General features: G+C 37.9%; 1 protein-coding gene across 1 annotated transcript in view; it reads right to left on the bottom strand.

Moving 5' to 3' along the window:
* Positions 1–27,941, bottom strand: part of CACNA1D (calcium channel, voltage-dependent, L type, alpha 1D subunit) — a 173,541-nt gene that overhangs the window by 55,249 nt on the left and 90,351 nt on the right. Inside the window, 14 exon segments of the mRNA XM_009864410.1 lie at positions 145–280; positions 757–844; positions 1,888–1,994; positions 6,474–6,533; positions 9,263–9,392; positions 10,686–10,827; positions 11,637–11,706; positions 12,347–12,416; positions 13,088–13,250; positions 14,316–14,436; positions 16,203–16,410; positions 16,555–16,780; positions 17,378–17,538; positions 21,395–21,482. Coding sequence (XP_009862712.1) covers positions 145–280; positions 757–844; positions 1,888–1,994; positions 6,474–6,533; positions 9,263–9,392; positions 10,686–10,827; positions 11,637–11,706; positions 12,347–12,416; positions 13,088–13,250; positions 14,316–14,436; positions 16,203–16,410; positions 16,555–16,780; positions 17,378–17,538; positions 21,395–21,482 — 1,770 coding nt within the window.

Raw genomic sequence — 27,941 nt, forward strand, 5'->3', positions numbered from 1 at the left:
TCCCTACATACAAAACAAAAAGCAATGACAAAGTGCAGGATATGCAAAATGAACACATCTATACTATGATTAGCTCAGAACGGGACCGACTCAGCTCCGGCAGCAAGTCCCCAAAGAATTCAGCTCCGATTTGCTGTCCTTGACGCAGTGTAGATTCTGCGTGCCTGCTTACCTTGAACAGCTGCACTCCAATGCAAGCAAACATGAACTGCAGCAGCGTTGTAACAATCATGATGTTACCGATGGTTCTAATAGCCACAAAGACACACTGAACAACATGCTGCAAAGAAATAAGAAAATATATTTAAATATAACTTGTTACTTAGTATCACATAGGACATACCGTAAAAGTGTTTTATTTTACTCAGATTATACTCTTAAAATCACTGCTTTTGTGTCGTTAGTATTATACCTATTACCATAATTAAACCTCTTCTCTAAATTTGTAAGCGTTGACATAGACCCATGAACTGAATAGAAATTACATAAGCACTGTGGAAAAACAATTAAAAATTTGCTCTGACATGTTGGTTCACAGCAAGTATTACAGTCAAAATCTGTTCTCCCTAGCACTGCTGTTCCTCCAGACAGACTGCTGTAACTGTGGGCAGAACCTGGCCGACTCTGTTTAAGAATCAGGAACCAATTTATATCCTGGTCTCGTGAACTTCCCTAAGCAATTTTTCTTACACAATTTTTAACCTGAGGCAGGCTAAAGAGTCAGACCAACAGAAATATAAATTAAAAAATAAACACCTTAAGTCCTTTTGCTCTGTTTATTGCCCTTAGAGGCCTCAAGACTCTTAAAACTCTGAGGATCTTCACAACTGAGATAGCGCTTGATCTAAGGAGGGGAAAAAAAGAAAGTTATTTAAGGTAACTGATTTTATTACTAAGAATAACAATGTTCTTGCAACTTCTTTACACATGAAATTTCAAAAAGGTCTCAAGATACGTATACAGGATTTTTGTAATTATTCCTTTATTGATCCTCTATTAATATTAGAAAATACTGTCAAGCTCACAGAGGGCATAAAATTTATTTTTATTTCTGGAGCAACTTGGGAATTAACAGCTCAAAAGCTTGTCTATACTGTAATGCAGTTAGGTTTGGTCAGGAGCAAGATAGTTCACAAAATACTTTTCACTGTTGACAAGTTCTTTCAAAGGCACCGTGTAAATCCTGTAAACCAGTGAATACCTTAATTTCCAACCAGCAGGAGATGAAAAGATCTCAAATGACTTGCATTCTCTTTAAGTAGCTAGGACTGCATTTTGAGGAAATAAAGAACATGTTGCAAAACTGAAAGCTTGTGTAATAGATATTCTAGAGCAAGCAGAATAAAAAGTGGGAAGCAGTTGACTGATAATCAGCCCTTGCTCTTTTCTAAGCCTCTAGGGGTGCCAGAGATGAGTTTAAATGAGATACAACTGCTCAGTTAATCAACAAGCACTTTCAGGCTCTTTTATTATGTTTAGCTCAATCCAAACAAAGCAAAATAATTTTTCAATACCACTTACAGTCCTGATTCAAGTACAACTTCTCTCCCTTTCAAACACTTCTAGATGTGGCAATAGCACAAGAGGGAGTATATAAACCTCCCGAAGCACCAGGAATTACTAGCTACACAATACAGTGTCGTGGTGCTCTTCCTCATTCTCTTGGTAATAGCGCAAAGTGGTAATTTGTTTCCAACCTGTATTTTAATGAGTTAAAACACTCTCCATGTAAAGCACCACCTCCTGCCAGTCCCAACCCTGATACTGCTGAACGCTGATACTGCACACCCACGCACGATGGGGGCAACAAAAGGAACCAAAACACTGACTTCAGTATAAGCCCCCAAAGCAAAAATAAATCGTTCACGTTATGAGCATAGTACTTACTGAATACCAAATGATACCAGAGAAACACCCACAACCAGCAAATCCAGCAAATTAAAATAATTCCTGCAGAAGGACCCTTTATGAAGGAACGCTCCAAAAGCTGTCATCTAAAAATAGAATTGTTACATGTTTAGTCTATATTTCAATCTACTCAAATTCACATTTAGGCTGTTTACAAGACACTTGCCTAGAGTGTGAATATGTACCATATTATCCCACTTCCTAAAAACAATTGAGATATAAACAATCCCACTATGTACATCTTCCAAGTTAAATGATAGAGTGTTCAACCAACACCAGCAAATATGTCGATTGTTTCTGAAGTCAACAAATGCTATATTTTTCGGCTGAGGTGATTACATGGAATCGGTTTGGCCTTTGTTTGAAAAATGACTGCAAGAACCATGAAATTCCCATGCTTACTAAACTGTATGGGTGACTCCAAATCATTCATAACACTGTGAGAATTGAAGGAGCTGAAAATGTTACTGCAAAAATCCAAGAGTCAAAGCCAGCACAGAACCAGCATGAGGCTGTCATAAAGCAGCATGACACTGCTATTTGTCTGTGATTCACAAGAGACCTGTTAAGATCATGAGTGGGTATCCTGGAATAATCTGAATCAACCCACGGATTGTTCTGTATTATTTGTGGACAAGGATCATCAAGTTTCACTGGTCTGTGGGGAATATCAAGTATTGCTCTTCCTTCCTACTGGACTTTCTCTTCATTTTCTGCTTTCTGTGCCTGGATTAAGATGAAAGAAGCACCCCAAGGGTATCCTGTGAAGGTATTTTCATGCATCATTTGCACGTTTCATTAGGAACCAGTCACACAGAACCAGGTTCTATTAATTGGGGCTGCAGACAATTCAGGCACATGTTCTCAAGGATCACAAAGATGAATTTGGCTCCTAAATTTATGAATTAGACACTTACCATAACTGCAAGTAAGTATCAATTAAAAAAAAAAACCCACACACAGACGAATTCAGATAGAAGCACAGAATCTGTACTTGAGCACAATTTTGCTTGGGTTTTCCACTGCTCTGGATCAAGACCAAACCACTGAAATTAAAATAAGCATATCTTTGAAAAAATATTGTCAGTCCAGGCACATGGATTCTAATTTCTTCAGCCTCAAGTTCCTCTTAAAAAAGACCTGAGTACTCTCAGATACTTGTTGCCAGTCAGAGAACATCTGATAGTGACTGTGTGTTTTAATCCCACTACTTTCTATTCTCTTCTGTTGCTCAAGATGGAGCGACAAGATTTTATTTCCTTTCCTCTTGCAGCGGACTACTATATTTTTTCAAGACTGTTCCACAGTGTAGAAAAGTGCTACAGTCAATGGACATCTCCGACTACTGTGTCTCTACTTGCCTGCACAAACTTGGAGGCCTTTCACATGAAAAAGTATCAGTGACAGTGAAAGCTGTATATCTGCAAGGAAATGCACGCTAAGAAAGATGTGTTTTTCTTGGAAGCCCTTCTCTCCTTCCTCTTGTGTTAAACTTTGCTTGTCGTGATCAAAACACGAAATGTTCCTCAAAATTAGGATAATGAAAATCCTAAAGCTTTAACCTATGCCATGACACAAGAGATATAATAATTATATTATAAAATTTCCAATAAATTCCTAGCTCTTTTCACTTACAGCTGTGCAGAGTACAGCTAAACTCATTCAAATTAGTGGGAGCTGAACATGAAAACAACCCTGAATATCAAGCTTCCATCTCTCTACAAATACTCTTGTACACTGCAGTGTGTTACCAGTTAGCAGCATACCCAGTTTCATGTAAAGACTCCCACAAAGGTAAAGATACATTGACCTAAAACCACAGGTGAAGTGCCTATCTCCCCACTTTTACATGGAGACTCATATTTTTATCACCACAAATCCCAGTGGAAGCATTTGGCTAAAACTCTCTATAGCAAATCCCTCCATCCTTCGCAGAGATCCAGAGCGAAGCAAAGCCTGGAGTGGATTTGGTGTGATGGCTGTCACAGGGCAGAGCAGATGCTGCAGGATGCTCACGGAGCCACGCACGGGGGCTCCTTTCCTCCTGCCCGTAATTCCACGCCAGTGGGGACTGGTTTAAATGGTGCGTGTTTAGAGCACAGCTGGGGCAAGGTTAAAAGCACAAGGCCCTAACCTGAACTTTCCATTCCCAAGCACTGCAAAAACAGGATGGTAAACTGGATTTCAACGCCACGTAGGGATTACGTAAGAGAATTCTTAAAATGCTTTAAACTGGTGTTGCAGCTTTTCTGTTATTCATACCTTCATTCATATACTAATCACCATCTTCATGTCTGCAGAGCAGTCAATAAAACAGCAGAGGGAGACTCCACATGCTGAGAGTTATTCTGTTTTAATGCTTGTGTTTTGGACCTTTATAAGTTTCTTCACCTATAATATTGCCTCTGGTTATCCTAATTTCAATTTCATATACTTTTTGCCTGGAGAATGCCTGGAATGCTCTTGTTACTGTACCCTTGAATTTACTCCTTGCAGAAGACACGCAGCTTCTGTACAACTTAGATACTGCGGAAAGCACAGCGCAAAACCCAGCACGGAAGACATGGAGGACTCCAGCCATAAGCAAGCCAAGCCTGTGTCTGAGACACGTTAGTAAAGCAGGCACTGTATACGTACGTGTGTCATGTTCTGGTTGTCCATCACAATTTTTTATGGTAGAAATTATTTTCCTTTACAAATACATGTGTAGAGAAAGTGGAGTCAGAATCATAGAATGGCCTGGGCTGGAAGGGACCTTAGAGATCATTTTAATCCAGCCTCCCTGCCGCCAGGGACACCACCTCTCGACTAGATCAGGCAACACATGGGGACCGAACGGGAATCGAACCCGTGACCTTGGCGTTGTTAGTGCCACGCTCAACTGACTGAGCTAACCGGCCCCCGAGAAGAATCAACATTTTTCGCTACAATGGGGCTTCTTGTTTCCTAATATTTTACAATGCCAGGTTTGAGCAGTCCATGCTCTAGAGCTTCCTACTTGCCTTGGGTAACTCTGGAGTTGCTCAGTGTCAGAATGTTTTGCAGTTAGTAGTAATGTTGCCTTTCTTAACACATCCAGTTATGCCTCTTTATGCCACACTTTATGTAATCCCTCTGTCTCCTACAGAAACACAACTGGACATGCAGGAGCTAAACAACCCGCTGCTCAGAGCATGTGGAAGTTTACTGACAAATTCAGAAGAGGGAACTAGTTTGATCTAATGGTACAGCTCCTTTCAGTGCTTTGTTCTTTAGTTTGGCCTTTCTCTAGCAGTAAAAGAAACAGATATTTATTTTAGAAAGCTACAAATGTTATAAGATAAATCAGTTCTACAGCAAGCTCCTTACTGCTGAAAATGAGAAATAAGGGATAAACCTAGGTTCGGGAGAATATCTGCAAACATAAAAACAGTTGTCTACTAGCAATAGAGCTTATCTTGTAAACAGCCCAAATATTGCTTCAATTGGTATTAATCAAATCGCATTGCGAAGAGTATGCACAGCAATATGAGCAAAAGCTGGGAGAAGAGATTTTGTTAAGCTTAATTCTCAACTGGAAATGCAAAGTTTATGTACAGATTCTTAGTGCACCAGAAATTTTTAGGGTTACTCAACCAAAACCTCATGGTGAATAATGCATAGCACTTTTAAGAACTTTCAGGAATCGTGCCTAAGTCTCTGAAATAATATTCTGCAAATCCCCACCAAAAATTTTGATTTCTTTTTTCAGCTTTTTCTTACATGTGAACCTCATCTCCAGTTATATGGCTTCTCTGCCAGAGTAAGCCTCATACTTCCAAAATGTGAGTAACCCCAATGGACTTTCATAATAATCAGTACACAAACAATACATTAAAATGCCAATTTTTGGCTCATGCATGGGTAATACATTTAAGCAAGCATATTTATGCCTTTCTGTGTATTTAAATGTATGCCCAAGATAAATGCGAAGTATCTTAGTATATAGATAGATAAATGCAAGATATCTTGCAAGTCCTATTGCAAGAAAATAGTTATCTACTATTTTAGCTCTGTGAATATAGTTCAGCAAAAGAAATGAGAAATTACATGCTCCCTCCTTAAAAGACTGATTATCTCTTTTGGAAATGCCAGAGCAAGGAGAAGGAAAAGCTCATGCGCAGTGAATTATTTTTCCCTTTTCTAACAACTGTAAGTTTAAAAAGGGTAAAAAATGAATTACTAAATTGATGTAATGATAAAAAATCAGCTTCTTCATGCACCCAATGGTAGAAAATAACCAATCAAAACTATGAGGAACTGTCAAATAAAAAAATCCTCTGGTTTAAAAAAAGGTTTAGCTTTGATCGCTTAGAGAAAAGGCGAAGAACACGTCAAGTGCCTTTTCTTGGCAGGTGACACACAAGGAAAATCCTTTCAAACAAACTTCCTTTGAAAACCTGTTACCTTCAAAATGATCTCAAATGTAAACATACTAGTGAAGACATAATCTGCATACCCTAGGATCTGGAAGGTAAACAAAAAGTTACAAACATTATTGCTAAAGCTGCTTTTGAGATAACAAGGATCAATTAACAATGCATTACCTTTAACAGGATTTCAACAGTAAAGATGGCTGTGAAAGCATAGTCAAAGTAACCAAGTATCTGCAAGGTATAATACGTGCCACAGTAAGAAATCCGTCTATTAATAAAATTTTTACAATTTAGACCACATGCACAACATCACCTGAATTAATCTAAGTAGGTAGATGGAGAACTTAGACAAATCAGCTTAAAATTCCAGCTAATGTTCAACCGTTTTTATTTACTTAAAAATGTGTCTGACACCACTGTGCTTAGATACTAGGTTTCACCCCTAAGGAGTTAATAGGACTCATGAAGCAACACTTTCAATTCAGACTTTCCTCTACCAGCTTCCACAGGTACATACTTGAGCCTTTAGCAAAGATACAGAATCTTACTCAAAGAATAAATAGTTAAGAAATAGTTAAGGCTTTTTTGTGGTTTTTTACCAAAGTATTGCATTAAAAAAATAAAACTTCAATAGATGCTTCTAGATTGCACACCATCCTATATTCTGTAACATTATATTGTTTCTGTATAGACTGGGTTAGAGTGTCACAAAGCAAATTAACAAATAACTAAATTACCTAAAATCAGCATTACAATGCATTTCTTCTTGAACTTGGAAGATACAGTAGTGATCTATTTGTGGGAAATTGAAAAGTAGCCACAACAGTTGCATCGTGATATGCAAATCTCTTAAAAGATTGTGGATGTGGTTTGACCTCCCTGCCGTCAACAGGACCACCACCGTGTGTTTCAGTACAACCAAGGTTTCACCCTTTCACGGTGGTGGTTATCACTAGCACCTAGCTTAGCAATCAAGATGCTCTGCAGTAGCGTACTAGTTAAGTTTCAAGGATCAAGCAATCCAACGAGCAAACAGTTGTGCACAGAAATACATTGCCTGTGGTCCAGCAACTAATAAAATGGGAAGGAGAAATAAAATAGTGACAACACACTAAGAAAGTATTCCTATTAGACCATATAAAAGGAAGTAATTTTTTTTCTCCGTGTTCAGTTGAAGATCACATCTTTGTGTCCTCTGCTGTAGCTGAAAAAAATAGGTAAATAATAAAGCCATTCAACAAAGATTAATCAGTAAGGAATTAATTCTAGAATTCTAATAAAATATTTAAAAGGCATTCCAATTTGTAAACTTTCATTTTGTTGCCAAGCTGGCTGGTTGAAGGAAGACAATCATTTAAGGTAGTAAGAAGAACAATATGCAGCTCTAGTGAATTTGTGAATATTTACAAAAATGCCTCCTTCAAATCACTCACACATTTTACCTGTGTCCAAATAGGAATAATCCTTTCAGTTACCACCACTCTCCAGTTACATTTTCCTAGTACTCCTCTAGTTACAAAACCAATTATCAGCCTTTCAAGCCATTTCTACAATAACAGTTTGAGTATTCCCCACCAGCTCTCTTCTTCTTATCCATTAGTGTGATTTATTCATAAGATTGTACTTGTCCAGTTTTATAGATATGGGAAGCACACAGCTCCACTGAATAGTACATGACGAGTGTTTTTGTGCTTTGACCTCTTTTCACCTTTGTAGAAAGTTTTAACTTTCTGGTTTTTACTAATGTTACTGAAGAAATGTTCAGAGAATGACAACAGCTAAAAGAGAAATTTTCAGGGCTGCATCTACACTAAGAACTAGAGGGATACAACCTCTACTGACCAAGTAGCTCATCTCTCCTGTAAAAGGTGGAAGAAGTTGTGTCAAAGTATCCAAGAAGTCGCCACAGACTATTACCAAGTCACATCGCCTCATGTATTTCGTACTGAATCTAAAGCACGCACAGCTTGCAATAACAGGAGAGGCTGAGGCTTGCTTCACCACTAATCCAAGTGCGGTAAGTGTTAGGCAAATATTAGTGGTCACGAGAGGGGATTTATTTACCTTTGTGCATTTGGGTAACAGGCAAGTCTTCTACTATATTAAGAACTTAAAAAGGGGAATTCAGGAATCTGTTTTCAAAGAATACATACATTTACTCACCACTTAAACTACATGTTTACTGAACAATGAAGACACCTGTTAAATTATTACTCTTACAAGTATTTCATTTCTACAAGTATACCTAAAAAAGGATGCAGATACAGAAACACTTCGAAATTTTCAGATTTGTATATAGGCTGAAATGGCATTTGATTCTGAATCAAGGCAAGGACTGGGCATGCTCTGATCGTCATCTTACACGTGAGTTTAGAAAAAAGTGAAACCTGTTACGTTTCTGATACAACCAATCAGGAATTCAAGGATCTCCGAGTCTGATGTGGTGGTACTGAAACCCACTAGTGTGGTCACACTAGCTTCTTTGAAAGAAGAGGTAATATCCTCACAAATCCTTACACTCATAGAGTGATACTCTGCGTTCCTCGAGACCATATGATAGAGTCAATGAACAGGGGACAGGTCAGACTCTCTTCCCAATGTGCTATAAACAGTGATAATTTTAACTGGCATTTCTAAATTAATGTCAAATACTCAGAGGCACTAAGAGTGATTCAGGAAACAGTGTATCAGGTACTCTAGCTGAAAATTATGAAAAAATATGAAAATTATTAAGATTCTATTCTGCTTGAACATATTTTATTCTGATATAGCTAACAAAGCAAAATAGTACATACATAACAAATGGTTCTAATACGAATGCGTTAAAAAAAAAATACTAGAAAAAGGAAACAAAATTTCTTACTTTCTTAACTTGAAAATTAAAAACCGGGCACTGGTTTCAAAGAATTGTTATCCTATGACAATATATTTATCTTCACACATATAAATGAAGGGCTTACATTATTTCGAAAAGAGTGGCTGCGAATTGGATCTTCTGCTGCTAGGGAAACACTGCTCAGCATGATGAAGACAAGGATGAGATTGGTGAAGATGTGGTGATTGATGAGTCTGTGGCATCCCACTCGAATTCTGCAAAAGAGATACAAAAATATACCAAGTGTGCAAATAGATTTCAGCAGATGGTTAATACACAGCATGTTCTCTATTATTCTGCCAACAGTGACACAACAGAGCAACCAGCAGCAGCTAAAAGCCGTGCAAATGCTGAAGCTACTGCTCTGGTTTCTAAAAATGTAAATAAAATCAAAATCCAATACACCTGTAGTGAAGATACACTTATTGAAGGAATCTGAGACTGGATTTCTGAGCTCCTGTTCGTTTTCAATGGGTTATGAATGCCACTACAAGTTTCAGGGCTTGTACCACTTTGCACATACAGAGGGCAATGCCAAAAGGACTAGCACTAGATAATAAGTCATTTCAGATCCCAGTTTGATTTGATTCTTATTAAAGCTGTCAAGAACACACATCTGGTGAGAGAGAACTTAGGCTGCTACTTAAGAGACTCAATCCAAATCAGAATCTCCCGTGAAGATTTTCTTAGAGAATTACACAAGTGGGTTTTGAAGATGACAGAGCTGCTAGAATTCCAGCCACGTAACATCAACAGAACTGTACGGATGCTCAGAGCTCAAGGTTACTACAAACACTGCTGAGGACCCGGCTAGAGTGGGTCTGGATTTAAACTGGCAAAAAGGCAAGATCACATTCCTAACTGACTAACACTGTAATAGTATAAATTCTGCTAAACGATCTGAAGGTTCTTGAAAATTTGTTCTCCTGTTATTAAGTTGATTATGTGAGTACAGTGTATCTTAGTTAAATAAGATGGCCATTCTCGTCTGAGAATATGTAGCACTAGTTGAGGCCAAAAGCATCCTGACGTGTTCAACAACTCTAATGTTTTTGCATTCAACATATGTGTTCTTAAAATTACTAGCTCTCTTTCTAGTTCGTTTGAAAATTCTGAAGAGCTTTAGACAACCCATACAATGAACAAGCCAAAAGCCCAAAACACTGTGTCCTGATCATCACATCATCTTCCAAACCTGCGATGATTTCTAACACCGAGAAGACAGCATTCTCCCGTGCCAAATAACTCCTAAACTCCCTTCCTAAGACTGCTCACAAAATTTCTATATATAAATGTAACAGCTAAGCCCAGTCTGTAGGAACTGAATTTAGTTCACTTTTTCACTTTCATCCAACAATCAGTAACGACTTCTACTGATTAGAACTTTAAATGCTCTGAAGTTAGATCAAGCAGTGAAAGATTCCAATTTCCTTTCACTGGAAGGCGGCCTATTCCTTCACTGCTAAATCCTTATGGACTAGAACTCTATTTTCCAAAATTATATTTACGGATTGGTGCTGCTGAAAATGAAGAAGGCACTCCCTTCCGGGATTGGTGTTATCTTCTCCTTCATATTTAGTTCCGATATTCTACGGGGACGTGGGCCTGCTGGTACTTCTGGTTCATCCTCCTCATCTTCTTCATCTTCACCTACTTTAAATTAAACACTTTTTTTTAACTATAAAATAAAAAGCATTGAGGTTCTGTCCATAGCAACATAAAAACATTGTTTGCGTTACAATATATATGGCTTATAGGAAATATATATTCATAACATGACTTAAAAAAAATCTATGAATCGATATATGAGCTTCCACAGAGATGTCACGAGCTTATACACATGCTTATATGCATATATATGTGTGTGTGTATAAGTGCCCTGAGTGCACCAATAGCCTTTACTGGCCCTGACCAGGCTCAGCTGGGCACTCCACCCATCCTCACCCCAGCACAGGGCCTCTGGAGCCCCACTTAAGCTCAGCCCCTGACCGTCAGTCAGTCCCTGCCTGAGCTGTGCTCTAGGGATGCTGAGCACTGAGTACTCAAAAGGTAGGGCAGATTTCTGTAACAGACATCCAGAGAATCAGACAAACTCATTTTTAGGTTAAGTATGTTCACTGGACTGGAAGAAACTGAGACAAAATTGACCGAACATCATCAGCCCTGGAATGTTCTTCTCCAAATGTTTTAGAAAAGTTTAGAATTCACTCTCACATCCAGATAGTGTTACCACAGCAGTTTTCAGGCTCACAGTATTGGCTCTCATATGCTGTTTTTACTGTTTAGTAAGCTGCAGGAAAAGAAACTACTTAGCAGCCTACAGGCCCATGTATCCAAGGGTAACAGAGCACAACTTCACTGACTTCAAAAGAATTCATTCAATTTTCAGCAAGAGCAAGTTTAGGGTATTTTAATTAAACAAACTTAAATGTGCTTGTCTTAGGCTGGTATTCACATACCTGGTACATCACAGGGTGGATAGGGATCTTTATCCTCATCCTCTCCTTCTCCATATTCAGTAATTGTCACCTACAGCAATGAAAGGCATGCACAAGAACAAGAATAAATTTAAACATAGCTTTGAGTATAAAGTTCAGCAGAAGACAAACCAAATAAGCCTATGATGTCAAGGAAGTAATCCCTATGTTTAGTCTGAGTTTTCTAAAACAGGGTAACTCTGAGAATAGAAGAGAGTTGACAGTTTAATATACATTTTTATAAGTTGATTTTTCTATAGCTTCCACATTCTTCTGGCTGCATGGATCACACTGAGAATACAACCAAAAGGCTTTAAAAATTACTGAGAAGGCTTTTATCACTCACTAATCTCTTCCATTTAATTTATCAGGGACCCTAAAATAATGTCACAATTGTCTAACATTAAGTACTAGATGGTCTCCAGAGGTCCCTTCCAACCCCTGTCATTCTGTGATTTCATGCTCTAAGAGCTTCCCTTCTCAGGATATCGTGAAACCAAAAGGATTTTCTGGATGAAGAGATTCTGGGAGAACGCAAACCATCAGAACTAACTTTCTTTTGCCTAGAAAAAGTATAGGTCTGATGGGTTCATAGAAGAAATTGTACAATGCACAGGGAGTCTTGAAAAATACTCCCTAGCAAAATTAGTAAAACTGCTTCTTAGAAAGGATACGATTTTTAGAATAAACACCTTACTATCCTTGGGCTTCTTTTGGTCACCTTCTGACTTCTCACTTTTTTTATTTTCCAGACTCTCTTTTCTACAAAACAAGACAATAACAATTACAAAGCACGTCATGGAAAGACAGCAGATTTTAAGTGAACTATATTCAATTCTACTAAAAAGTTAAGAGGGCATAACCTAAAACCACACAGTAAAATATTTCAAATTATTTGCACAGTTGAAGGCATTAGATCAATAAAATCTATTGCATTTGAAAGCAATGATCCATTTAAAAGTTCCTAATTTTGAGCAAAATTCCAGATGTTAATGCCTAAAAAATTCAATGTGTGATCATTACCCCTTTCTAGAGGGATAAACTGTGCCCTTGGACTCATACAAACAACTTGCATTGACTTCAATAGGCCTGCACTGATTTCAAAGGAAGGTTTTCTTCTTGTCTATATAAGGCTTAGAGAACTGATTCCACAGAGAGTTGTGCCCTGGCAACAACAAATACATTCTTGTTCTAATTGCACAATAAATCATACCGTGGCAATGTTTAAATATCAGTTGGCTTATCATTATGTCCTTAAATCACCCCATTTTCCCAATTACTATCCAACTTTTATCTAAAATCATACTAATCAGGTCTTATTTTAATGTCTAGGTAAACTCTTCCATTTTTTTTTCCCTGAGCCCAACAAATTTCAAAGATTGTAAAGACATTCATATAAAACTAAGGAAAATTCTTACAAAAGAATTCAGTACCCTCCTCCTTCCCTCTCCTGCTTGTTCAACATGCCCATGCTATTTTACCTCGCATTCTTTTTCCTCTCCTTTTCTTCAGCTTCTTCTTTCTGAGCTGTATTTAGACTTTCAGCATCTGCCAAATTATCCACAGCAATGGCCAAGAAGACATTTAGCAAGATATCTATTTCAAATCAGTTTAAGGACATTATGCCTCACTATACTTGTTTGGTTTATTATCAGCATAAACACTGACAATGTGAGAGATATAAAACACATGTTCTCAACCTACAGCATAGAGAGTTGTGATGCTGGGGTGTAGTGCAAATAATACTCATTTAGTGGGCTAGATTAATACTAAGTGTAAAATAACCAGAGATACATTAGGGTCACTTATTTTTAAACAGAGTACTTTCAAGCAGAATACTTGATGTATTTTTTTTTTAATAAATGAAATTCAATTTTACACTCATCTAAGCAAGTTTCAGACACGAAACACTGTCTATTAAAAGCAAAGACTCTTCAGGTATTTTGAAAAATCTGTTTTTATAACAACACATTTTTATATCGTCTGTGTCTACAACAATCTACATCAAATTCTGTACTTCAGTCCATAACAGTTAAGTACCACACAGTACAGAAAATAGAATGGTTTTGCCCTTTTATCACTTCCTGACCTTTTAAGAACTTCTGAGAATTAGACTAGTTTCTGTTGCCTTATGGGGCCAAGGAAGCATTTCCAATAGGCTGAAGGAAGAGAAGGGGAATGCTTCAGCAGACTTAATCCCGACTGACCCCACACTTCTCCGTGCAGCCTCCTCTCACCTGGTCCCTGCCCTGCGTGGTGCATCACTGGCTCCACTGGCAGCGCCTGTCAGAAATAACAGGGCTACAGCAAGCCTCAAAATGATGAACGGGAAATTACTGCCAGAGGAACCAGGCTACATGCATGCATTTTCAGAAGGGGAGATGCCAGAGGCAAGCAGGTGGAATAAGGCTTTTTCCCACTGAAGGAAGAAAGAAAAACTGGTTTCTGCCGTTGTGCCGGCTGGAGATGGACTCGGACATCACGAGTCTCATTCATCAGGGCACGGGTGTACAAAGAAAAGTTTATTTAAAGGACATAGCATATGCAGAATTGCTTGTATGTCCATTGCAATTTAATCCCTCAGAGAGAAATTTTATATATATCCCTGGCACACAGCCCCATTTGGAGATGGGAGATGTCTCCAGTGAGTGCAAAGGATACAGTTACCACAGATGAAGAGGATAATGAAATATATACAGACTATCATGCCTGACGATGATGGGCCACCATATGCCATTATGCCATCATACATAACAGCATTCCAGTCTTCCCCTGTTAGAATCTAAGAAGCAAATATATTATCAGTAACATAAAAAAAGAGCAATAGAGAAATACGTTTTCATGTATTATATTAAAATTTCCATTTTAATAAGCATAACCTGAAAGCTTGGGTTTAACTCTACTACATTTAATTTTATGCTACACATTTATATCACTCATCTTCAAAGGTAAAAATAATAAAAATAGAAGCCTATAATTTTACTGATTTTGGCATGCAAAAGTAAGAGCCTTATTTTCAGTAATGCCACATGTGTAGTAAAACGGCTGCAAATGATCATCACTCCTGAAAATCAAGTTATAATATGGTGGGGTTTTTTGAAACAGTGGCCACAAGTCTTTTCTAGCATACATCATTTGTTAGTTCTGAAAACTGATCTACCTAATTCTAGTTTTAACAAGGACTGGCCACCTTATTGTAAACTATATAATACATGTACCACACACAAACAGTACTGTTATAGTTTTTGAAATAGCAGCTATTTTAAACTGAATGGAGCTCCATGCTGTGGAAGAATCACAGGATTTTCTTACTGGTTATTGTTTCACATAAATTCATTGAGTCTATAAGAATTTTAAAGACATCTGTCAACTAGTTAAAAGGATAGTTTGCAGTGAGACTTCTGCAATACAACAAAAACTCTGTGTATTACAATGCAGGTTATAGGGGAGCTCTATCCTGAGAAAAAAAAAATAGTACTGACTCTCCTAAGTAATTAAGTGGTTGTTCAAGAAAATTATGTGCACACCAATTTGTGAAATTCATTTCTGGAGACCTAAATTTATCAAGCTGATTTTTACAGCTGTTGAGGACACAACAGATTGATTCCTCCCAGGTGTGTCCCAAAACTGAAGGAAGCCTCGGTCCTTTGAAAACGGGGCAACGCAAAATCTGAGTAAAATCCAACTCAGATCAATTTGAAAGCACAACCTTAGGGTTTTTTATAGGGGCAATGTCTGGTCAAATGTGGACACTTTTGCTCTTAAGGAAATCTCTCATTTCCTTTATGTTAAAATTACATGGAAAGACTTTTGCTTGCTCTGGGCAGCTACTAGATGAAACCTCTACCAAAGAGACAGGAAATCGACTCAAAATTGAGTCTTGCAGAGTCAACTTTAAACACTCATCTGCAATGTCTGAAACCCAACACTGTGGTAATGTGCAAAGCTGAATGTGAAAATGGCCAGAAAGATGAAATCCATTAGCCTAGCTCCAGTATTCAAATCAGGGAAAATAAAAAAAAGGAACATAAAATAGTGAAAAGTAAATGGCAAGTAAGGCCCTATCTTTTCACAAGTAACAGACAAGCTGCTTTAAAATTTTAATAAACCTGAAAGTGTCTCTTCAAAGAAATACATACTTATTTTTAAATTATAGTATGTGATATGACTCATATGCAATGCTGCTTACTTTTTCCTGTTTGGGAATAGCTGAACTTTTATATAGCTAATGAAGTTAAAGAAAGTAATTTGATTAAAATAAAAACAACATTCCACCTCTTTTTCTAGTCATATATTTGATGGACAAAGGAGATTAAATTTTGTGAAGTAATATGACAGTTATGTTGCATAGATAGATCAAATAAGACATGAAACAAATGGTATAAATGGTGCAGAGTTATCGGAGTACTGAACTTAATGAGCAGAATACTACTTAAAGTAAACTGAATAAATAGTATTCATGGTTTCATTTTCAGGCAACATGATCACTTAAACAGTTTTGTTGATCATCAAAGGTAAAATGCTTCATAGGGGATGAAAGAAAGTTACCTGGAATACAGTTAAAAGAGCTTGTGGAAAATTATCGAAGGTGCTCCGTTTTGTTTGAGTTTCATCAAAATTAAATTTGCCTCCAAACAGCTGCATTCCAAGCAACGAGAAGATTATGATGAAGAGGAAAAGCAGAAGCAATAGTGAAGCAATGGACTTCATTGAGTTTAACAAGGATGCTACCAAGTTGCTCAGGGATGCCCAGTGCCTATAAATTAAAATGCGTGTGTTAACACACACTAAAAAAATCCCAAACAAAACAGTAAAAGAGCAGCACATGATGAAGTATTACAAAAGAACTGCTGATCATCCTTCAGCTATCCCTAAAGTTAGCAGTATTAGGTAATCTTACCTTGTTACTTTAAAAATACGCAGGAGACGAACACAGCGAAACACTGAAATTCCAAGGGGTGACATAATTTCCAACTCCACCAAAATGGTTTCGACAATGCCACCACAAACAACGAAGCAATCAAAGCGGTTAAAAAGAGAAACAAAATAAGCCTGTAGGCCCAAGCTGTACATCTTTACTAACATTTCACAGGTGAATAAAGCCAGAAGAACTTTATTTGCGATATCTGGAATATTTAAAGAAAAAAAAAAAGGAAAGAAAGAAAAAGACATTTCTGAATTGTCTCATAGATTCTATTTTTATTTTAATATAATAGTACTCTACTTTCTATAATAGTTCACAGCCTTTTGCTTAAGAAGGAAGTACTGGGTTTTTATGTTGGACTGTGTTTGATGCCTATGTGGCAAAAGGTACACAAGGATGTAAAGCTTCCCGACACCTATAAACAATTCACCTTTCCAATCCGTTGTGCAGTGCATGGCTGCTCAACTCACAGCTTGAGTCCACACAGTAACCTGAGCAACACAGCCCATAGCATGTTCGGTTGTGCCAGTTACAGTCTCCTTCCCCGTCCTTCAAGCATGTTTTAACAATAAAAGCACAGGTATTTATAATTTAGTACCGTTTGGGTTTTGCTGGTATACCACTAAGCTGTGTTACAGTTGTGGAAATCAAATACATTAAGTCATTTCTTGTGTCTCCCTTTGGCTAGGTTGAATATCCTTCAGGACAGCAAACAACAAAAATGGCAAAGTGCAAAAGCAGCCACTGACGGAATGCAACTATCCATAGTCAAAACAGGACAAATAATTTTTGATTGTACCTTGGATCTGGGTCAGCCAGTCAGGTTGATTATAGTGCTCCGATGAGATTGTTAATGTGTTCAGAAAGACCAAGACAATAACAAGCCAATAAAATGTGACAGATTTTACTGCAGCTCTACATTTTCTTCGATTAAATCGATTCCAGCGACGCCAGCGTCGACTGAAAGTTCAAATAAAAACAGATTTATTATTATATAGAAAAAACACGTGAACTTAAGTAGGTTTTTTTTCTGCATAGAAAACATATCACAAGTACGTATCACAAATATGTGCAGAATACTTCAGATAGTTGTGTAAATTATTACCAGTTGCAGATTAGGGAGTGCTAATTTGTTATTCCTCTTCTTAGTTTTCATTATATATTTTTAGATGTAAACCACAGCTTTTGTACTCTAACTGCCTGTGACAAAATTAGATTAAGCTGCATTTAACATTTCACTGAAGATATATCTTCCCAGGCCCCATACACTTAATAGCAACAAAGAAAATCTATGAAGCAGCGTAGAATTCAGATTACACCTGGTCTGAAAACATACACTTTGAGTTAAACTACACGCACAATTCCGTCAAGATTAAACAAGCGAGGAATGTTGAGGTCAACTTTTAGACATCTACCCTATAATGTCTGAAATTTCAGTCAGTGATTCCGAGAGATTTCTTTTTATGTACTTTGAAATTGCTTCAGCAAGCAAATGTTTGTGAAATGAATGAGTGACAAGGAGAAGAAAACACAGTTAGCTCTGGTATAAAAATATTTCAAATTCCACCTGGAAGATTATAAATACACAGCATGGATCATATTTACCCTTACATATCCTAGCATAATGTGTGGTTAAGATACACCCTCACTTAATAAACCAGCAGATAAATGCTCTATCTTGCTAGGATGTAACACTCTTGACCAAGTAGCCATCTGACTGTATAGAAAGATATTTCCAAAGATTAACTTCTATTTGTCCCTTGTGGTACACCAGGTAGGTTAGCTTGCAACAAAAAGCACCATCTATTTTGATCCAAAGGCAAAAAATGTTTAAGGTGAAATCTTTGATAAGCTACGTCCTGATTTACTTTGCCCTGAAACAGTGTACTGCCATTGCAGAACAACATTGCCGAAGCTGGAGCAAGGATCAGGCCAGAAGACCACGAATTAGACTCAGATTTAGCATTTGGCTTAGAATGTCCACAAGTCCACATGGACATAACCGGCCTGTTCAGTTAGTGTATCTAAGGCCAGTTTCTCTAGCAGAAGGCATACAAGAAATGAAACAACTTTTATAACTAATGATGAGACTTCTAAAAACTTAGCTGTGTATTCGCTACCGTCCTAAATGGCCAGATCTCCATTGGCTACAGTCTTCATCAGACTGAGGCACATTCACATACTGTCACCAGTTTGCTGGCTGAAAGGGATGACAAAAGTAAAGCTTGATCATAGCATTACATGAAAAAAACCTCTCAGTGCAGAAAAGTACCAGATATGTGCTGCCTGGGAGCTCTTCAAAAAAGAAAGAAGACTGTTCAGAAGGAACACAAGTCCACTCCAACTGCTTGCAACTGGTCAGTTCCGGTAGATGATCAGAGCTAGCAAGGCTAGTAGAACAAGCCTGGGTAAGATATTCCTTTTCACTGCTGGAAGGAGAATACACTGCTGCTACCAATGAATTACTTGCTCTATATCCAACACTGAAATCAGTTGCACTAGGGTTAAAAACTTGGAACAATTCCACATGTCGGCAAAACTGCTGATGTCAGATGTTGCCAAATCTCCTTGATCATCTCGCTTTCACTGAAAATTTTCTGTGAAAAATATTTATTCTGTAGGTTGTCTGTAACTGTAGGAGTGTCTTTGTCCTTCAGGATTTATTAAGTCTACCATTTGATTACTTACCTTAAATCACATAGTTTTGGGTTTTTTCCTTCCTTCCTGGAGTAACCTAAACTTTTTAAACAGAAAGACGTATCTCATCTATGTTTGCAGTTATCCCTTCCAATTACTAAATATATGTCCCATGAGACTGGAAAATAAAATAAAAATAAACCTATAGGTTCTGTACTGACACATCCACTGTCTACAATAGGACTATTAATTCTGAATTTTGCTTATAAGGCTTCCCTTCTGCAAACATACTTGAAAATAGAAGCTCATATTCCCAAATTCTCCTAGTGAGTGAAAAGAGAGCCACAAATATCAGCAATGCAAATCAGGAAGTTTGATTTCCAGAAGTATTCACGGATACTTTACTTCCGTATTCACCAGTAACTGTTAGGAAGAATAAAGTACAGTAAATAAAAATCAATTATATGAGATCACCATGATGTGTAAATAGTCACAAGGAACAAAAGTGATGAATAGAGAGGAAAATACTGACCTGAACTTGGATTTTGAGATGGTTTGACTAGAAGAAAAGGAAAGTACATTTTTAAGAATGTGGAAATGAACACAAATTCATTCTCTTTAAAATTCTGCAAATCACTACACTAGAATTACATATATGTAAAAAAAAGCTCTTAGCAAAATGCATCATGCATACAGAAATTCTATTGCCTAGTATTTATTATCTGAAATACCATTCCTAAACCTTTATAAATTTTCTAAGTGAAAGACAGGAAATCTCCTTAAAACTAATTAAATAAACTGCTCATGTAGAAGCTGCTCAGAAGTCATGAAAACCTGAGCAAATAAATAGTGAATACCATGGGATACAGAGATACTTCCATATATTCAGCTATTGCCTAAAAAAACATACATATTCTCCAGATCATGCACAATTTAACAGAAAATGTTTCTTTTTACATGCCATAAGGGACTTCCACTCTTTCAGATTATTTTGGACAACATTTACATTTCATAAAAGGTTTCAGCAAAACATGACTCCATTGGAAGTTCAGTTGAATTGTTTCGCTGAACCAAGAAAGCCCAGCCAAGAAAGGCTGGACCAGATGATGATCATAGAATCATAGAATGGCCTAGGCTGGAAGGGACCTTAGAGATCATCTAATCCAACCTCCCTGTCATGGGCAGGGACACCTCTCAACTAGATCAGGCTACTCAAGGCTCCGTCCAACTTGGCCTTGAACACCTCCAGGGAGGGGGCAGCCACAACATCTCTGGGCAATTTATTCCAAAGTCTTGCCACCCTCGTACTGAAGAACTTCCTCCCAAGATCTAATCTAAATCTATTCTCCTTCAGCTTAAACCCATTTCCCCTTGTCCTGTCAGTGGACACTCTTGTAAAAAGTCCCTCCCCTGCCTTCCTGTAGGTTCCCTTCAGGTATTGGAAGGCAGCTATTAGGTCCCCCCAAAGTCTTCTCTTTGCAAGACTGAACAACCCCAGCTCCCGCAGCCTTTCCTCGTAGCAGAGGTGCTCCAGCACCTGGATCATCCTTGTGGTCTCCTCTGAAAATGTTCCAACAGATCCACGTCCCTCTTATGGTGGGGGCACCAGAAGTGGACGCAGTATTCAAGGTGAGGTCTCACAAGAGCAGAGCAAAGGGGGAGAATCACCTCTCTTGACCTGCTGACCACGCTTCTCTTGATACATCCCAGGATGCGGTTGGCCTTCTGGGCTGCATGAGCGCACTGCCGGCTCATGTTGAGCTTCTCATCTATCAACACCCCTAAATGCTTCTCTTCAGGGCTACTCTCAACCCACTTTGTATTTGTGCCTAGGATTGGCCTGACCCAGATGCAGGACCTTGCATTTTGACTTGTTGAAGCTCGTGCAGTTTGCACTGGTCCATTTCTCAATCCTATCAAGGTCCCTCTGGATGATCCTTCAGGTCCATTCCAACCTGGTAGTCTATGATTCTACCATTAACTTGATAACTTTAGGAGTGATTTAATGCTGTAAAAAGAGGTCTAATATTAAACCACAGAAAGGAAAAAGAACGCCACGTGTCATACAAAGCTTGACTATTTGAAAGCAGTTTTAGCTAAATAAACAACGGGGAAAGAACGATTCTTTTAAATTTTCAGATGATGAGGGTGGGTACTTGCAAACAGTCCATGAACTCACCATAAACTCCCACAGCATGCTGGGTTCTCTCCTTCTCCACTCACATTTTCTGTGTTGACTGATTCAGTTTCACTGGTGGGCATGCTTGCTGTAAGGAGAGATAAATTGCTTTAGATCAATAGCCAGGCAAGGCATCCTGCTGTTCTATTGCAAGAATGTCTCCACTTCTTGCAGGTCTAATGAAAGCCTGGAAGATCTGAGGAACAGCAGATGAAGTCTGACACTTCATCTGTCCTCCTCTTATAACAAAAGAAAGCACACAGAATTCCAGAGTGTTTCGCAGCTTTTTTTTTGTTTCTTTCCACAGATTTAACATAACTGTTGAAAATGTGCTACAGAATACAATGTAGAGGAGTTTTGTAAGAAAGAGTATGCTATCTCTAGTAAAGGAATCAATCTGAGCTTTATTTTGTGACCTCTCATTTGAGAAGTGTTCTGTTAACACTCTGGAGGCACTTATCAGTTTAAGCATTATTCGCATGCTCGCTAATTCCAAGAACCATCAACATTCTTCTGAAAATAGCAACTCACACTCTGTTCATACAGACTACTCTGCACTTTTACTTCCATTATAAATTACAAAGACAATACGTTAGAAAGTAATTGTCCCTGTAAATACCACATGAGTAGGCTCAAAGGAGCACTGGCAATGGCAGAATGGGTACTGCAAGGGATGGTGAGCATCACTACTAATAAACAGGGGATTACTCCATTTGCTACACAGTGAATTCCTGCACATATAGCAGATCATTACTGAATAGTCAGTGATTATAGTCAATGGGGTTTTTTAGGCAAAACTCATTTGCAGATTGGTCATCGCCGCATATCTTCAACTGAAATCTAGAGGGAGGACAACTTATGTCAAAAGGTACTAGGAAATGATGAATAGCAAAATTATTAGTATTTTCTAGGGGAGAACACTACTTTCATGTCTGCAAAGCAAGCACAAAATGAAAACCTCAGGAACAAGAAAAGTGTAAAATTTATGCCACTGGTTACAGTAGAAATAAAGCAGGAAAAAAATTAGAGGTAGAAGATTCACTGAAATTACTATAGAAGAGCAAGAACAAAAGAAAACAGAGTATCTTAAAGGTATTCTGGGTTGTACCTTCTGCTGTTTTGATGGTTTTCTTGTTTGGTTTACTTGTTTATCTCTTTCATCTTGTTGGGAAGGGTTTATGCCAAGGCCTGTAGGCTGGGAGCACGAAGGCAGAGGGGCTACAATGTCTGTTTCTGTTAGCTACGTCCCACAACTTTGGTAGAATAAAAGCTTAAAGAGCCTTAAAGCAGGCTTCATCACACACAAATCAAGTGAGACTAGAGAATCAAGCCCTGAATTTTTTGATTTGTCCACAGATCAGGAATAAAATGAGAACTGTTAGTAAGAGTTTCTCTGCACAGGCTCTATTTGTCTGAACACTGACACAGTGCTAGATGGAAGTGGTAAATGGTAGTTTGGTTTCCGCGCCCACCTACAGTACCCAGCTTGAGAGACTGGCAGGTCTATGCAGGCTGGATGCTCGGCTGTTATTTGCAACAGCTGAGAATCTGCCCTCATAAATCTAAGTCACCATTACAGGAAATGTTAGGCACAGAGTTGGAATAACAAAAAAAGATCCAAAATGTCCAAGCAGGTGTTTGAACAAACACAGCTCTTCAGGCAGTAAGCGCAGCGAAATCTTCTTTCCCAAGGTTCTTCTGTTTTGACCTAGAACTGGATCTAGATTCCAGTTTCTCATTAAAAAGTGTCACACGAATGCTATTTTTCCAATAAATGCTACACGATTTTTAAAAAGAATAAGGGTAAAGTAATATAATCCCAGACTTGCTGTGTTAATCCACTAAGAAATTCCAGCCTTTTTGAACGCATCTGCAAAAAAAAAAATCAAAATACCAAAGAAAAAAACCTTTGTCCCTATTGAAGTCAATGCAGTTTTGCTAGTTATTAAATACAGCCAGAATGTTCCACTCTATTTCAGATCAGGGTATTGCTCTGTTAGTGACTTGTAGGTGCTGTGTTACCGAAACAGAAGAGGCAAAGGAGAACTATAGTCAGTTCAGTTTGAATTAGAAACTCAGCTATCATTATCCTTCAATTTATATGCCAAATTAAAGAACTTAACAGAAGTACTGAGAAAGGCACCACGTGGAAGTCTAGCTCCAGCAACGCTAGCAAGTCATTACATCTCTAGACAGAAAAAAACAGCAACGTCACCACATCCACTCTCACTAATGCAAGCAACCTGGCAAGTCTTGAAAAGACTCAATTTCATCAGCGCAGCTTTTTAAGGGCCGTGTTCAATGGGCAAAGTACAGCACACAATGAACTTTTGGAAGACCCTCCAATCTCAATAAGGCCAGCTTTGAGACCTTTAACTGGTACTCCAGCATTCAGAGGAAGATACCCTATTCTTTACTCACTTTTCATCCTTTTTTTTTACCGTCATTCTTCTGGAAAGATTATCTAGATTTCTAGGTAATATCAGCTCTCTTCAATTACTGTAACTGTTTTCAAATGAAAGAATGCTTGCATTAGGCAATATAAACAACCCAGATACCATGCAGCTTAATACTTAATACTTTCCCGAGTATACAGAAAATGGGTCAAATACATCAACTACTACGTTTTATTTCTGTGGATAAGAAAATAGATTGTTTTCCTCATGTTATAATGCTCACTATTTACTCTAAATAAATAGTTTTCAGATTTTGAAGCAGAGATTTCAAATTCCACTCCAGGACACAATATAACTAACACATAGCTCAGAGCAAGGCAGCGTCCATCAGCGCTGGCACGTCCTAGCCCGCTGGGGTTGGAAGAACTAAATTCCATAATCCTATGATACTATAATGTAGTGTCGCTATAGAATCCAGAAACAGGTTAAATTACACACTGAATTATTGAATTGTGGTGAAAAATATGATTGTGGGAAATGTTTTCCTCTAGAAAGTATATAATTAATATTTTAATCTAGTTCAACTTCAACCAAGCTGATCTCATTTCCACAGTGATGCACCTTGGGCAGTTTTCTGGTTACATGTGCTGAAGAGAAAGAGCTGCAGAAGTGGAATGATCTGCACAGCTCATCAGATAACCAGTAACAGCTACTAGAGAAAAACCTACAATTATCTAAGAAGGTACTATACCGACAAAGTTTAGGTCAACCTTGCAAAGCGGTCATCTTCTGTCTGCTAGCAACATACAACCAGTTCTATGAGCTCCAAAATTCTCCTAATACTTTTTCAAATTAGTACAGAGATTTTTCTGAATACACCAAATCCTTGAAATAGTCAAACAGGAAAAAACAAACAAAAAAACCACAAAAACGCAACATTATCATTGCAAATTCAACTCAAATTTTCCTAAGTAAGTCTGCTGTGTGCCCAGAAAACATATCAGAAGGAAGTCGTACTACCTACTCTGACTGTGAAGCTCCTCAGGGTAAATTCAGTTTAAGGAGGGGTTGCTTGGAAGATGCTCTACATGATACTGTAACGAGGTATCCGTTCTCATAGTGAAGATTTAATGTTGATACTATCAACAATCACTTTTATAGGCTCTCTCTTTTTCCAGGCAGCCTATGGAAACTCAGTATAAAGGTTGAATGGTTGCACAGCAGTGGAAGGAGAGCGAAATAACCAGTCTTCATTACAGAAGTACCACTGAACCAACCACTTCCAGTCTGAAGGATGACACTATGAATGTTGTATAATCTCAGATGTGGTGCTTTTAATAGGAATAAAAGCAGAGGTAATACAAAGAAAAAAAACTAAGGTGGTATTTCTAATCCAATAGTAGTCAAAGTTTGAGCTACTCAGATCAGCACAATAGTCTCACAAATATAGAAAAAAATAGAGACTTAGGCCACTAGTTTACAATTTGGAAAAATCCTACTCATAAAAAATATACTTGCCCTGCAAAAATCCAATGAAACCAAGTCAGTGTACATGTGCTTCAGAATGCTTCTGACTAGCCAGGTCAGGTCTTGCTTGACTAGCTGAGCAAGACTGCATTTGCGACCAGCAGATGACAGCAACTTTTCAGCCAGTTCTGCGCTGCTTGATGACTGAGATGAGAACCTCAGCCGGCTAGTTGAAAAGCAATGTTGAAACACATATCCCAAGTAAAACTGCAACCACTGTCTTTCAGCAATTTTAATAGGAAAATTATTGTAGCCCGTAAAAGCTGTGTGAGCTATTAGATAGTTACACAAATAACTTCAAGTAGAATCAGTATTTGTAGAAAATAAGCCCATCAGGTCCTAGCAATTTCTGTCACAACAATCTGCATTCTCTAAAGCAACTGCATCAGATCTGTCAGCCTCAGTCTGGGCCACCACAGGTATTCTTAGGACAGCAAGGAATTCAGTTGATCCAGAAGTTTTGTTGTAGGTCGGATTAAAACTAGGTCTCCTAATTATTACAGTTTTCAGTATGTTTGCCAGTATTAAAAGACTGCAAATTTGAAAATAACTGCCATACTCCAAAACCTCTGTCCATCTCCATTGTAGGTGTGAAATAAATTGAATAAAACAAATTATGGGAAAAAAAACCATTGGTAATAAGAGGAGACATGGCAAAAGTTTGCTATGCTTTGATACATTAAAATATTATAAATATAGTAAATATCATCACACTGCTCTAAGCTTACACTGTGATGCATTATAAGGCCTGTAAAATACTTTGACCAGTTTCTCCACCCTTTAATTTCAATTACCTTTTTTTTAATCCGGTTTAACCAACTTCTGAAAAAGAAAGCCTATGCTTCAACAAGAGCAGTCACAGACAAAGGCACTTCAGTGGAAATTTAAACAAATTAAAGACTATGCTTTAAGAAGGCAGAGCACTGCAGCACCAGCCTATTTCAAACATGCACTTAAATCAGCAGAACCACATGCAGGAGGGTCGACGTGCTGAAGTCTTTGTCAGAGAAAACGCACAAAGTATGTGCTTTCAAAAGCCAACGCATCAAATGCAGTATTGGCAAAAAACAAAGTTCAACTGCAAATCGGAACACGTTTTACCATGTTTATTGGAAGAACGGCCAAAGCAACCAAGTCTGCTTTTCTTCTTCTCCTCCATTAAGTCAGCCAGTGTAACCCCTTCGCGTTAAGCACGCGTAATCCCAGCATTTACACAGTAGGTGGCAGCAGTTGCAACGCAAAAAATAAAAATGTGTCCACACACAACACAAGCAATGTTAAGCAAAACAAATCGAAATTACCGGCAGCCTAACTATTCAGAGGTAAATCCCTCATCTCTCACTGATTTTTTGCATTTTGAGCTCAACTGGCAATGCCTCAAAGCCAATGGAAGTTTCTTCATTGACTTCAGTGTAACTAGCTATCGGTTCATAATAAATGACTTGACTTGAAATGACTTGTACTCAAGTAAAAGCGTATTTACAATTCTAGCAGCTAAAAGATCTTCAGTCCTTCAACAGCACTGAATAAGTGCCCACTATGAGCTACAGATATGTACAAACAGAAAACCCAAAGTCCACCAGCACCACAGCTGAGAGCAGCACGTCTGTCCAAGGCTCTGGGCAAATCCAGCACCACCTACAACTGCACGGCACTCCGGTACAAAGTGCATTTACTCCATAAAATGTGCAGTCTTTTACCTCTCAGTTTTAGGATTTTATGCTGCTACTTAAGCCCACAGTTTACATATTCCTGCCACACACAATTAGTAGCAATAACCAAGTATAGTGAATTCTTTGGCTTTTTTCTCTGCTTCAGATAAACGCTATGTTGGTGCTACAGACTTTCACATAGATATAAATTACTCCCTTCTGGGTGATACTGGTATCAACATCAACCCACAAGTTGCCTTCTGGCCTCTCATAAAATTATCATTTCATTCCAGTCAGTAACATAGATTCTTACCCTCCTTTTATTGCAAACTAAAGGACTAGTAAAATTCTGAAACTCAGAAACTTCAAGACGTAAAGAAAATTAACCCTATGCAATGCAGAGATAAGTTTTAAAACAGATACCTCACTATTAAACCATGTAATTTTCACTGTTTTACTACTGATTAAAAGCACTATGCTTTAAAACAACAGTTCACAATAAATTAGCAGCACTAGAAGAAAAAGAACAGTAATAATATATTATTTCAACACAGAAAATAATACTGGGAGTTGCCTTTGACAAACTACCTGCAGTTAGATTTTCTTAGATATACTCAATGGTATCTAACTGAATAAATACCATGACTTTCCAGAGTATCAAATGAATAACAAGGTGCTATTTAGCATTAGTGTACATATATATATATATATATGGAAATCTGGGCTTCAATTTTATGCTTAGTAATAAATCATAAACCACATCCTGAATCCATGTTCTTATTTACATCCAGCAAGTCTAAGACATTAAAATAATCTCTACTAAATTATGAGATTAAAATACTGAAGTTACTTGAAATTTCTGACATAGACAAATCGATTATAACTTTCACAGCTCTTGCAATATGATGAAGGTAACTTTCGTCCCTTTCTGTTAGTACTCAAGCCAGAAGCACTATAGGGCTGCTGCTGCCA

This window comes from Apaloderma vittatum, unplaced genomic scaffold (assembly GCF_000703405.1).
Source record: "Apaloderma vittatum isolate BGI_N311 unplaced genomic scaffold, ASM70340v1 scaffold4652, whole genome shotgun sequence".
NCBI lineage: Eukaryota > Metazoa > Chordata > Aves > Trogoniformes > Trogonidae > Apaloderma > Apaloderma vittatum.